The sequence below is a fragment of the Peromyscus maniculatus genome, chromosome 19 (assembly GCF_049852395.1).
Source record: "Peromyscus maniculatus bairdii isolate BWxNUB_F1_BW_parent chromosome 19, HU_Pman_BW_mat_3.1, whole genome shotgun sequence".
In the NCBI taxonomy this organism is placed as follows: domain Eukaryota; kingdom Metazoa; phylum Chordata; class Mammalia; order Rodentia; family Cricetidae; genus Peromyscus; species Peromyscus maniculatus.
The window spans coordinates 80,345,507-80,360,027 of NC_134870.1; the positions used below are offsets into that span (position 1 = coordinate 80,345,507).

The 14,521-nt window shown below is 39.1% G+C and overlaps 1 protein-coding gene across 2 annotated transcripts in view; it reads left to right on the forward strand.

Moving 5' to 3' along the window:
* The window catches only part of Rttn (rotatin), a 182,387-nt gene that overhangs the window by 142,200 nt on the left and 25,666 nt on the right, over positions 1 to 14,521 (forward strand). For both annotated transcript variants that reach the window (XR_013046217.1, XM_042263930.2), the window contains exons 39-40: positions 5,490 to 5,627; positions 6,860 to 7,077. Coding sequence is in view for 1 of the 2 variants with exons in the window: in XM_042263930.2 (XP_042119864.2) it covers positions 5,490 to 5,627; positions 6,860 to 7,077 (356 nt within the window). In the remaining variant the exon portion in view is untranslated. The remainder of the gene's footprint in view (positions 1 to 5,489; positions 5,628 to 6,859; positions 7,078 to 14,521) is intronic.

The following is a 14,521-nucleotide window of genomic DNA, read 5'->3' on the forward strand; positions in this document are numbered from 1 at the left end:
AGATCCCTCTCTCATCCCTCCTCCCTCCCCCTCCAACCTTCCCTCCACCCCCAACCTACCCCTTATCTCCTCCTCAGTTCTCCCATGAGGGTACAGCTAAGCTTACATTCAGTTAAGGCAGGACCAAGCCCCTCCTTGCTGCATCAAGATCCAGCTACACAGCTGTCTCCCTTATGCAGAGGTGCACAGGAAATGTGGGACACTATGAAAAGTCCAACCTATTTTAAATTTTTTTTTTATCTTGAGACGGTGATTTGATAAGTTGTCCACCCTGGCTTGAACTAATCCTGTAGCACAGGCTGCCCTTGAACTTGAAATCATTTTGCTTCAGCCTCTTAGTTAATCAGGAATTACAGACATACACCATCAGACCTGACTTCAATTTATTCTTATTTAGTCCTGTGAATTATGTGGATTTGCTGTGCCTTTGAGGTGTGAAAGTAAAAGATGCCATGATCCTGTGTTATTGGTTCCTTTTTACTCTTATACTCTTAGCTCTTTGATCTTTTGCACCCCCCCACCCGCCATGCAGCTCCCAAATAAATCACATGGAAACTTATTCTTACTTATAATTGCCTGGCCTTAGCTTGGCTTGTTTTTTGCCAGTTTTTCATAACTTAAATTATTCCATCACCTTTTGCCTCTGGGCTTTTACCTTTCTCTGTCTCTGTATATCTTTTCTTTCCTTCTTATTCCATATCTGGCTGTGTGCCTGAGTGGCTAGCCCCTTCTTTTCTTACTCATGATCCTTCTTTCTTCTCCCTCAACCCTCTTTTTCTCCTTCTGTTTATTCTCTCTGTCTGCCAGCCCTGCCTGTCCTTTCTCTGGCCTTGGTATTGGCCATTCAGTTCTTTATCAGGTGTTTTAGACAGGCAAAGTACAGAGTTAAACAAATGCAATATAAAAGAATGCAACACATCTTTGCATCATTAAACAAATGTTTCACAGCATAAACAAATGTAATACAAACTTAAAGTAATATTCTACAACAATCCTGATCAAGTCCAGTCCTCAGCATCATTTATATCCATGTTAAAATTACCTCTGTGTTTGAGTTACAGTAGTATCATGCTTAGAAATTCACTTCATGGTAGCAATAATTTAATTATGCTTTCTAGGTTAGACTGCAGTCTTAACAATAATAAAATTGATTCTTATGAGAAGCGGGTGAGTTAGATATTACAATGATGATCTAACAGAGTCAAGTTATACCTCATGAATTCTTTTTATTAAGTAATTTCTCATGTAGGATTTTTGTGGCTGTTACTTGACCAACACTGACATTAAGTTCATGAAGATGTGCAAAGCATTGCAACCTGAGTGCACCAAACTATGATGAAGATGATGAGTCACTTGATCTAGTACACCTAACAAGAGGTGGTGTGACTACTACTGTGGCCCTACAGATATTTTTTATTGTTCCTCCTATGTATTTTATCATAAAGAACTATTTAATCCTATGATTAGTTACAAAAAATACTGCAAGACAAAATTATCAATAATATCTGAAGGTACATTTAGCAGCTAAGTTTTTTTTCTTGTATCTTGCAAAAGTATAAATGTTCATTACAATCTATCTTAAGGAAAGTATTTTAAAATTGTTTTCTTAGAAACTAAGTTGTGAATGATTTTTATTAAACTTTGGCTATATTTCTGTTTCCATGTATTTCTAATATATGCAAGTATGTTAGATATTTATATCAATAAGTATACTATATATTTATATGATTTGTTAGTTCAAATATATAATTCAATTCCTTATAATATGCAAAAACAAATTCAACTAAAATATTTAGTAAGTACAGTAATAAAGTTAAGTGTTAATAACATTTTAAATTTACCTTCCAGCTTAAATATTTTACTGTTCCTAAGCCTTTATTGAATAAAAAGAGTACTTATGAATTTTTAAAGGGGTACTACAAATATGCATGTAGTACATGAATATGTGAGTACACAGCATATCTTTGGAATTAAATTTTTATGGGATTGGCAATGAGCAAACATCTAAAATACCTCTTAATGAGTTTAGTGATATGATAGTTGAGGAGCCCTGGGACTGGTTGTGACCTGAATCCTTGAAAGGTTCTCTCTCCAAGCACCTCGTTGGTGCTGAGGAATGCCTAGACAATGTCTCTAGCTTACTTTAGTGAAGTTTGATGAATGGTGACAGAACTACAAAGGTGTCACTGGAGAGATTCCCTAGACAGCCACTGCTGTCCAACTTCCGTTTACACAGACAGCATCCTCACTGTGGAAGGTCAACTTCTCTAACATGGGGTCCACACAGGCAGCCGTGCTCAGTCCACTTTGTAGTGTAGCTTTCTTTGTGGAATAATTCTTTGCTTGGCTCTTCAAAGAAAGTTTTCTTTCTCTTCTGCCTTGACCTTAGCACATTGTGCTTTCCTTTTCATCTCTGCACAGAGATGCTAGAGGGAATAAAGAAAATAAGAGGAAAGTTTGTTTCACAGAAATAGACACTGTCATGTTTTATAATGTGCCTACTGTGCAGTTTTGAAATTGTAGTTTATATTTACTGTATCACAATTTCTGATTGTTGTTGACCATATTTTAATGAGAGGATGGCTTGTGTGACTTTGTAGAAGGGTGGAGGGACATACCTTTAAGAAGCAGTAGAAAAAAATGAAATTAATTGTAGTTACATGGATAATTGTGCAGGCTGATTTTTATGCTTGACTCGGAGTAGAGTCATATGGGAAGAGAGCCCTTGATTGAGAGAATACCACCATCACATTGGTCTAGGGCAAGCCTATGGTGCATTTTCTTGCTTGATGGTTGATGTAGAGGGCCCAGATCATTGTGGGCAGTGCCATTCATGGACAGGTGGTTCTGGGCGCTATACTGAAACAGACTGAGCAAGCCATGAGGATTAAACTTGTAAGCAGCACTCCTCCATGGCCTCTGCATCAGCTCCTGCCTCTAAGTTCCTGCCTGTTTGAGTTACTGTCCTGATTTTCCTTAGTGATAGATGATGATGTGTCACTATAGGTGTAACCATCTTATTAAATATGAAACACAGAGCCAATGCAAAGATGAAAGCCCAAGAGGTCAGAGCAATAGCTAAGAGCTAAAAACCTTACCCTTCACTGCTGTTTGTCCTCCTCAGCAAGAGACCTACTGTAGCTAGAGTTTTCCTGCCTTGCCCACAGTCAGGACAAATCTCTGTCACCCGCCAGTCCCACAGCCGCTCAGACCCAACCAAGTAAACACAGAGACTTATATTGCTTACAAACTGTATGGCCGTGGCAGGCTTCTTGTTAACTGTTCTTACATCTTAAAGTAACGCATTTCTACAAATCTATACCTTGCCACACGGCTCGTGGCTTACCAGCATCTTCACATGCTGCTTGTCCTGGCAGTGGCTGGCAGTCTCCTTCTGCCTTCCTGTTCTTTTATTTCTCCTCTGTTAGTCCCGCCTATACTTCCTGCCTAGCCACGACCAATCAGGTTTTATTTATTGACCAATCAGAGCAACTTGACATACAGACCATCCCCCAGTACAGCCAAGTGCAAACCATCTCAGACACCTGCACTCAGGCCCATGGTCCTAATCATCCTCTATGCAAACCTGCTGGGTAACGCCACAAGGAACCCAAGAAGGGCTCCCACAGGACATACATTAACATCCCACAGCAACCTACTTCCTGTCTATTTGTCTTTTTTATTGACTTTCTATTCTACCTTCTCATTGGTTGTAAACCCAACCACGTGACCTCCTCGTCACTGCCCATCTGTACAGACCTCCATGTCTTCTTTGGTTGGTATTGAGATTAAAGGCATATATCTCCATGCTGGCTTTATCCTTGAACACACAGAGATCCGCCTAGCTCTGCCTCTCAAGAGCTGGGATTAAAGGCATGCACCACCACTGCCCAGTTTCTGCTATGGATTGCTATTTGCTCTGACCCCTAGGCAACTTCATTTATTAGCATACAAATAAAATCACATTTCAGTATAATTAAAATATCACCATATTTCTTCTTTTCTATTTTAATAAAAAGAAAAAAGGAAAAAGGTTATAACTAACATAAGAAAAACTATATACAAAAGTACAATAACTATATGCCATATATACAAGTAATAAATACCCAAACAATGTCTAGTCCATTTGTATTTGACAAATTCAGAGAAAATAATTCCGTTATCTATCCTATTTTGGTAAGTCCAAAATGTACCTAATCCACTTTCTATCCTAACTAATCTTCAACTATAACTAACTAATCTTCAACTCCCTTAGAGACCCAAGAAGGAAATAATATTACCTAATAAAAAATAAAAACAGGAAGAGCAGCTTCCAAAAAAAAAAAAATGTGGGTTGACAGAAATAGCCAGCTGCCTGGACAGTTACCTGAGGTTTCTCTGCAGTGTTGGGGCATCATCTTCAGTTTATAGGCTTAGCGTATCTGATAGACTCATTTGTGAAGTAGGATGTACACAGGGTCAATAGTTTAACCTCACATTGGGTGAGAGCAGTCCATGTACCAGAAACACCTGAATTCCACTAGTGTCCTGTCATGATTCAGGATTTTAAATTCTGGAAATTGTTGATGTTTTTTGAATTCAGCTGCCCATTCTTCTTGGCTATGTGTGTGTGTGTGTGGTTTCGTCTCAGCACCCTGTTTCTCTCCATATCCCTCTATTAAATGCCAGTCTACTATTGAGAGGTGTGAGTTTAGTTACTCTTCAAGAATAACTGTTTCAGCTGCTGTTCCACTCCACATCAGAAGCCATCGGCCCTCTGTCTGTTCAGCTGCCTTCGAAGAAAAGGGCACCGTACCTTTTCTGGATTGTGAAGGCCACTTCAGGGATGGGCCATATTGTCCTGGCCTTAGAAGATGCCTTTTGATAAAGCCATAACCACACTTGTTTTGGAAAGAATCAGTAGTCCTTTGTTTTGTATTCTGTCTGTCCGTTTTGTCCTGTTGTCAGCAGTTGATTCGAGGATACTTTGTTTTCCAGTGGCTAACTTTGGCCACAATGAAAGTTAACTCCATATGCAGTTTCTTCAATGCCCATATTTTCTCTCGAGTAGATTGGTACTGCCAGGAACCGACATGTCTCATAGTCATAACAAAAAGAAAATTTTCTAAGTTATTAAAACATTTTAAATGCCATATTCTGTAGATCTCTGAAGCGTTTGAAGATGTCACTGTTAGCTGAGATCTATGGGTTTATTTCAACCCATTCCTTACCAAGTTGCTCTTGGTCATAGTGTTTTATCATAGTAATAAAAACCCTAACTAGGAAAATACTGATTATTGCTTTTCTTGAGCACTGGAATGGGCCTTGGGAACAGAATCCAGGGAGTGGGACAGTTCAGCTGGCAGGGAGGTCACTCTTCTGATTGGTGTGTTCTGCACCTGAGCCACTGGCAATTATTGCTTTTCTTTTTGACAAGTGTGTGTGCAGAGTTATATATTTCTGAAGAGTTCGTTTGTTAATAACTTGAAGTATTTTGGTTAATTTTACAGATGTACAGTTAGTATTGGCTTTTCATCGCACATGGACACACTTATTTGACCTTCTGGCCACACTCCTGAGGAAAGCTAGTGCTGTTTCCCTTCTTATTATTACCTCAACTCTTGCCGAGCACTGGGAGGCAGTGATTGGTAAGAAGATCATTGAATGATTGGGTCTTTCATCTAATAAAAGTAAGATAAGTCTTTATTCCCAGTTAAATGTGTAAATTTTCCATGTAGTTATGGCATGGCATATGAAAGAATTGCAGGACTCTTGACTTGAGAATTATCAATACTGGTGATGATCCTCCTTTCCCCCAAAATGCAGATTTGAAAAATTGCAATAAATTTCAGTATGCCAAAAACCAAGTAAGAAGAAACGTCTATGGTTTCATGAAAACATACATGTTAAGTTTATAAAACAATTAGATTTATTTTTCTTCCCATAAAAATCAGGCCTTTTTTTGCTATAGGCATTCTGTGTTAAATGTACATACATGGAATTTCATATAAAGCATGAGAAGTTCTAAAATATTATATTTTCTCAAGACACTTTTATAGCATAGAAATACCAAAATTGAGGTTATTTTTTTATTTTTTGTTTCTCATTAAAATAAGTAATTGACTATTTTTTAAGGTAGTAAACTTTGATTTCTTTTTTTTTTTTTTTTTTTTTTTTTTTTTTTTTTTTTTTTTTTTTTGGTTTTTCGAGACAGGGTTTCTCTGTGTAGCTTTGCGCCTTTCCTGGAACTCACTTGGTAGCCCAGGCTGGCCTCGAACTCACAGAGATCCGCCTGCCTCTGCCTCCCGAGTGCTGGGATTAAAGGCGTGCGCCACCACCGCCCGGCAAACTTTGATTTCTTTATAGTCTCAAATTTTAGCATCGCAAGATTTTACATAGTATTTATATCTAACATTTGCTAGTCTTTTTAATATTCATTTTATTTAATTATTTTTAAAATATATTTTTAGGAAACATATTAAATAGAGGCTTCCATATGGGCCACGTACATGCTAGACAAGTGCTGAGCCATACCTCAGCCATATCTCCAAGCTCTGCCTAACATTTTCATAGCACTGAAATAAAAATTCAGAATTTAAAAATTCTCAGAACTTTAGATGTTAGCTCAAAGCAGTCATCCATGCATTGTCTCTGTATACATACAAATACATAACATAATGAAAAATTAAATAGATTTAACTCAGTATATTGCCTTAATACTGACTTTAAAACTTGATATTTCTTATCCATGTGCTATTGATAGCTTTGCATCATTAAAAATAAGAATGCTATAAATTTAACTACTAAGACGAATCTGAATAATTCACTCCTTAATTTTGAAGTTTTCAAACATTTGAACCTGAAATCGTTCTCCCTTTAGATACATTGTGCAGATGTGTGGGCTTGTCAGTCAGGTCCCCTGCCTTGAGTATTGCCAGCCTCCAGTTCCTGTCTGTTCTCTTGGCCGAGGAGGAAAAGAGGCGTCTTCAGGAGAAGGACAGAACAAGCGCATGCCAGGCCCCAACAGTGGCTTTTCTTCTTGATGGAACTCCGGAAAGTCTTAAATTTTCAGAGCGACTTAATGAAACAATTCTTCAGGTGTGTGATTTCTTGACTTGTTTTTGTTTGTTTTCTAGACTTTATATATGTTTAAGGGAATTCACTTTCAGTATTCATAATTTAAAAATTTTCAATCTTATTAAGTAATCAATGTTTAGTTTTTGATTAGGTAAACAATAAAATACAAAACTATAAATAGATTAACAAGTATAAATAGGACTTTAAGAATTACCTCATGTAAAGCTGTGTGTGTGTGTGTGTGTGTGTGTGTGTGTGTGACATTATGCAGACATTCTATTCTGTCACTAAGCTGTAGCCCCAGCTCCTTGTTTTATCTCTTATTTTGAGACTAATTCTAAGTTGCCCAGGCTGGCTTTGAACTCACCTTGTAATCTAGGCTAACGTTGAAATTATGATCTTCCTGTCTCAGCCATTTGAGTGTCTGACATTATGGTCCTGGGCATAAGGGCTAGCTTACCATAAGTGTAGTTTGGTAGAGTGCTTGCATAAGCATGTGTAATTCTCTGTGTTCCAACTACATACACTGGGTATGGTAACATACACCTGAAATTCCAGCACTCAGGAGGTAGAGGCAAGAGAAGCAAGAATTCAAGGTCATAGGAGGTGTTCAAGGCCAGCATCAGACATATGAGACACTGACTCAGGGATGGGTTGGGGAGCTTTTTAATACCATCTTCTGATTTGTATCACCTCTTGAAAGGTGGGAAAGGTGGAATCATGTATGAAGGATTTGTACGTCAGCTAGATGGAATTCACACCGTTGTTCCCTCTGCTGATTTGTGGTGGTCCCTTTGTTGCTTTGAGTTTGGAGGGTTTCCTGTCCTCTTGATCGTGAGGATTATCCTCAGGAAGATGTTTCTGGTGTGACTACTTGTACATTTTTAACATCAGCCTTAACTGTTGGAATGAAGAAACGCTGGTAGAAAAGCAGAAGTGAGAGGGAAATGGATGTCATAAAATCAGAAGGGTGTGCTGCTTCTAGGTAGAGCCGGACCAGCAAGAAAGAGGGAGAGGGGAGAGTAATGGGGTGTTAGTGACATGTATGAAAATGTTACAGTGAAAGCCATTTCTTTGTACATTAACGGAAATTTAATTAAAAGCAACAGCAAGAGGACAGAAGGAGATACTCTCTGGTCCAGCTAAAGGATACATGGAAGATTTACAGGGCTCCATGGGGGCACTTTTTTTCTCTGTTCTATGAAATCTAGTTGCTTTCTCAGTACAGCTAAGAATCCTGACAGCCTCCTACGTTTCCTCATCTGCCTCCAGAAGTGTTTGCTTCAGAAGCTTGGTCTCCTCTAGGAGCTCAGCATTTGAGTGAGGCCATAGTTCCCCTGTAGCTCCTGCCTTACCTGCATCCTCCCAGCTTCTCCCAGTGAAGAACTAGATGCTGGGCTGGAGAAATGGCTCAGTGGGTAAGACCACTTATGGCTCTTGGGAAGAACCTCGGTCCAGTTCCCAGCCTCACACGATGGCTCACAGCCACTATAACTCCAGTCCAGGAGGTCCAGTGTCCTCTTCTAATTGACTTCCATGGAATCGTCGATGCACGTGGTGCACGTTCATACACTTTGGCACACATACATACACATAAGGTAAATCTTAAAAAGAAAGAAACAAGCAAACAAAACAAAAAACTGGATGCTGTCTCTGATGTGTAGCTGAAGTTTTCCTGTGTCCCACCTGGCCCATGGTCAGGACAAATCTCTGTCACCTGCCAGTCCTGCAGCCGCTTGGACCCAAGTAAACACACAGAGACTTGTATTACTTATAAACTGTATGGCCGTGACAGGCTTCTTGCTATCTGTTCTTATATCTTAAATTAACCCATTTCTATTAATCTGTAAGTTGCCATGTGGCTTGTGGCTTACCGGTACTTTACATCTTACTTCTCATGGTGTCTGGCAGCATCTCCTGACTCAGCCTTCCTGTTCCCAGGATTCTCCTCTCTGCTTGTCCTGCCTATACTTACTTCCTGCCTGGCTACTGGCCGATCAGCATTTTATTTATACAGAGCGATTTTCACAGCACTTCCCCTTTTCTTTTTTTCAAAAAGGAAGGTTTTAACTTTAACATAGTAAAATTACATATAACAAAACAGTTATCAACCAAGAATTACAGTTACAATATCTAGTCAATTTATAATATCTAGTCTATTTGTATTTGGCAAAATTAAAGAAGATATCCTATTTATCCTATATTTGTAAGTCTAAGGTTTCATATCTCTGTGTGTTCACTTGGGTCCAAGTGGCTGCAGGACTGGCAGGTGAGAGATTTGTCCTGCCCACAGGCCAGGGGGGGACACAGGAAAACTTCAGCTACACTGGTTCTGTCAGATTAACAAACTTTTTTTCCCTGAGATTATTGCATTTTAAAGAGTATAGCAAACAAGAAAAAAAATTCATCCCTTTCTATAAGTTATTCTTCCATCCAGTATAGTAACTTATTTTCTAACTTTGGCCTTATCAGAACAGTTTTCTGGTAGAACAAGCTTTGCTTTTATCAGCATGTGTTCCTCTTGGGGGTTCAAATGACTTCCCTAGGAGAAGAGTGCTGTAAGAATCATGTGTTCAACCTTTGTCTTCTGTCCTCTCTGAGAAGACCAGAAACTCAGAGAGTCTAGCCTCTTCCTGTAGCCAGTCCTGCTGGACCTGGTGAAATAGAGTTGTAGCTAGGGCAAAGAGGGTATTGTTTTCCTAACAGTGCTCTATTCCGTTAGATTCATAGTGAAGATGAGCCAGCTTATAAGAAGCTATTTGGTGAAAACTCCATGGCAGAGGATTTATTGAAATTTGTCTTGCTCTTCTGTTTCCTTAGAACATTGTAATGTTATTTATTATAAAGTTTGTTTATTACCTTTTGGTGTTACAACCTTGAAAAAAAATGAGGTATTATTCAACCATAGGGTATCATGACTTTGCTAATGACTGTGTTTCTCTCTATTCTTCCAAATTAGAAAAGATACTATCATCCATTCATTCTGTGTGGATATGGAAACATGAAAATGTATCTTAGTTATGTAAGATGTTTCCTTATAAATCATCTTCTTCTTGTTCATATCAGCAATAGACTGTGGATGCATAGCATTTATTAAAAGGAAAGGAATGAGAAAGTTTAAGATGGAATGAACAGAGGACTTTTATTTGTGTACACATTATTTTAGAAAACGTGAGTCTAATGTAAGGCAGGACATTGATAGTCTTAACAAAACTTTGTTTTCTTTGCCCTATGGATAATACATGTGAGCCAAAGTATCATCAGAATGCACTAGATGGCAACCTATTATTATAGATGATATATGTATTTTTCTCTATGTTCATGTAGGCTATGGGTTTTGCCACATGCTCAAATATCAGGAGGTAGTTTAGTATCCTAAACCTGATGTTCTTCAAAAGAATACTTAAAGTCTTTATAAAACTATTCTGAGAGGAATATCATATGTGGGCCTTAGTCAAATCATTTAATTCATATGATTCAGTTCTTCAAATGCAAAATGAAAGGATTTCATTATTTGTTTCAGTTGCTTCTAAAATTTTTCATCTCATAGAAAATTGTTATTAGGAAATTAATTAAAATGTCATGTCCCAGAATATCTTCTAAATGACTACTTTATAGAATTATATCATAGGGAATACATACAGAAATAGTGTGTAGTTATAACTAGGTATAAGATTTTTTTTTTTTATCTCTTGATTCTGATTCTTTTTTCTTATTGGTTAAGAATTTCTCACATATGTATAATGGGTTTTATCAAGCCAATCACACCCCATTCCCTCTTCTCTAATTCTTTGCCTACCCCTGACACTAGTATTCTCTCCCAATTTCATATGTTTCTTATTTTAAACCCACAGAGTCCATTTAGTGCTGGCAGTATGTGCAGTGTATGCCCGGGTATAGGGCCAGATATTGGAGCATGCATGGCCTCTCAGTGTTAGTTTATTTTCTATTGCTGTGATAAGACATCATGGCCAAGGCAACTTCTAGTAGAAAGAGTTTATTTGGGACTTACAGTTTCAGAGGATTAGAGTCCATGGCCGTTATGATAGGGAACATGACCTCAGGCAGACAGCCCGGGATGACACTGGAGCAAGAACTGACAGTTCTCACCTTAAGACACAACCATGAGCCAGAGAAAGTGACTAGGAAGAGTGCAAGTCTTTTCAAATCTCAAAACCTATCCCCAGTAATACACCTCCTCCAATAAGGCCACATCTCCTAATCCTTCTTAAATAGTTACACCAACTGAGAATCAAGTCTTTAAACATGTGCCCCTATGGGGACCATTCTCATTCAAACCACCACATGCTCCAAGTCCTCATTCATGAAGACTGATTCTCCCTCTTCCAGCAACCCTCAGTACCTCCTCAGATAGGAATGGGACTTCCTGACCTTCTCCCTGCTGGGATTTTGTCTAGCTCAGTCGGTAGAGCATGAAACTCTTAATCTCAGGGTCGTGGGGTCATGCCCCATGTTGGGCGCCAGACATTGGTTAAATTATTAAGGCCACTCCACGTAGTTAAAAGGGAGGTTTATTTAGTGGCATAACTTACAAATGAAGGCATAGGTAGGTTGCAGGGTCTGGGGAAGACGTAGCACAGTCCAGCGGTGTTCTTTGGAGAACTCTGCTTGGTCTACCTCCGGCGTCCAGGGTCCAGGACACAAGAGAGGCGGCACATCGGGATCTCAGGTCTTCAGGATCCTCTCTTGGCCCCCGCCTTTTAGGCTTGACAGTTACCAAAGCCTCAATGGGGGTTGGAACTTCCAGATCAAAGCTGGAATTGCTACCCACTACATCAGTTCTTCGGTGCAACTGCTCTGTTGTATCCAGGAAACAGTTTTTCTCTGAAGTTGTCCACTGCCTGAATCTTACAATCTTTTTGTCCCCTCTTCCATGATGATCCTATCTTCAGGGATCATCATGGAAGAGGGGACAAAATGATCCCTTTGGAGGATGGGGTGTGATATGGATATCTTCTTTAAGTTTCAGCACTCTCTGCCATTTCTTGGTGACCAACTGTGGGTCTTTGTATTAATCACATCTACGAGGGTGGAGAGATAAACTAATATATGGGTATAACAAGAAATCTTTAGGAATCATTTTAATACTGTATCCATTTAGCAGAATAATAGCAATAGATTCTCTCCTAGAGCCTATGCCAGCTAGCCTTAGGTTCTTGGCATTATTAACAGTGCCAAGCAAACGTTCTGTCTTTTGGAGTGGGCCTCAAATCCAACCAGAAAGTGGTTTGGATTCTTCTATGACATTGTAACAGTGGTTATATCTGCTTCATTGTAGGTCATTGTAGATCACAAGGTTCACAGCTCAGTAAGATTGATGATTACTTTCTCCTCTGTGCATTGCACACTTCAGCTATATGAAAGCCAGCCATTAATGATAAACTTTCCTGATGAGTATCAGCTGTAGTTCTCTATGTTCTATGACTTGAGTATGTGTTGTCTTCAGCTCAATGACTAACAACTTCAAATGAGGAAATACATTCCTGGCACTGGACTTTTATTTGCTAGTCTGTAGTGTCTGGTAGCATCATTGTTGCCCTTGTTATAGGGTAACTCCATATATTTTTCAAAAGTCTTGAGTGTTAGTTGTTCACTCCCTATATCCTTCCTTTACCCTGTTCTCTCATCCTCCACAGTACTTACCCTTCTTTCTTCCTTACTCACCATTTTACCTCATTCTCCATTCTGCCTGTGCTCTGTCTCCTCTCTCTTCAAAATCCTCTCAGCCATGGCCTTACTTGTTTCCTGACTTCTTGGGGTACTCCAGTTTTAACAGACATATGTAAAAATTCAAAGCTCACATCTACATGAGGTAAAACATTAGACTTTGGCTTTCTGGATCTGGGTTACCTCACTCAATGATTATTTCCAGCTTCATCCATTTACCTGAAAATTTTATAATCTCCCTTTCCTTAACAGGTGATAATATTACATTATTTAATTATACCACATTTCCATTATCCATTCATCAGTTGGTGAACATCTAGAGTGTTATATTTCCTGACTTTTGTGCATAGAGTAGCAATGAATATGGCTGAACAATATCTGTGGAGGTTGATGTTAAGTCCTATGGGTATATTCCAAGGAGTGTAGAGTTGGCATTATGGTGGAACTGATTTAGCTTTTTGAGGATTCTGCACACTGATTTCCAGACTGGTTGCATCAGTTTGCAATCTCACAACAGTGAATGAATGTTTCCCTTTCCCACATTGATGCCAGCATTTGCTGTCATGTTTTTCTATGTGTTTGTTTGTTTTTTACAATCTTTTTTGAGACCTTTATCAACGAACATTGCAGCTATATGACTACTTCCCTTCTCTCTCCTTCTTTTACTCTTCCTGTGACCCTCCCATTCATGAAATCTTTATTATTATTACATATATATGGATATATTTACACACATATGTGAGTGTGTATTTGTGTACACACATACACATATAACATACTGAATCGATTTAGCTTTGCTTGTGTGTACACATGAGGAGACAGAACACAGGGCTGCTTATTTGAGATTAGACAACCTATGAGGAATCTCATCTGTGAAGGAAACTGATTTTTCCTCTCCCATCAGTCATCAGCCGCCTGTAGCTCTTTGTCTATAGGTGGGACCTCATGGAATTTTTCCTGTCTTTGTCGGTGTCAACCTGTATTGTCATTATGCTGGTCTTGTTTAGGCAACCATATAGCTGAGAGTTCATGGGTGCACTTTTCCTGTCACATCCAGGAGATTCATTAACAGCAAGCATCTCGGGCCTCTGGCTCTTACAATCTTTCATACCCATCTCCCATGACTTTTCTCTGAGCCTTAGATGTAGAAGTTGAATTGTAGATTTATTATTTGGGCTGATAACCCAAAGTCCACTTTTTTCTCTGCATTTTGACCATTAGTCATTCTCCAATTGATGCAAAAATGAAACTTCTTTAATAGGGGTGAAAGCTATACTGTTTTGTGGATATGAGGATATGCATTTAGAATGCAGTTAGAATTTATGTTAGTTTGGGAAAATGGCAATAGAAGGTACTCATCTTGAGTCTGTGACCTCTCCAGCCACAGGTACCTGGCTAGGTTTACAGTAGCAGGCATGGGTTTCCCTCTTTTGAGGGCCGTAGGTACAATCAGACAAGGTAGGCTACACCCAGGATGAAAGTGCCACTGTCGCAGCACTGTGGATATCTTTCTAGCCTAGTTGGTGTTATGTTTCTTGGTGTTAACAGCTAGATAGAACTGTAGATTACTTTTCTTCCTTGCAGTTTGCATGGCACTTTGGGGTACAATGAGAGAAAGCCCTTGGGGAAGAAACTTCCAGATCAGTTCCGTCACGTTTCCTCCAAGTCCTGTGTCCGAAGTGCAATAGGGCCTTACCTTCAAATTCTGGGCTCCAACAAGGGACAATAGCAATAGTCTGTGTTGTGTTAGGGGTCTTTTGGACTCCCCTGCCCAACC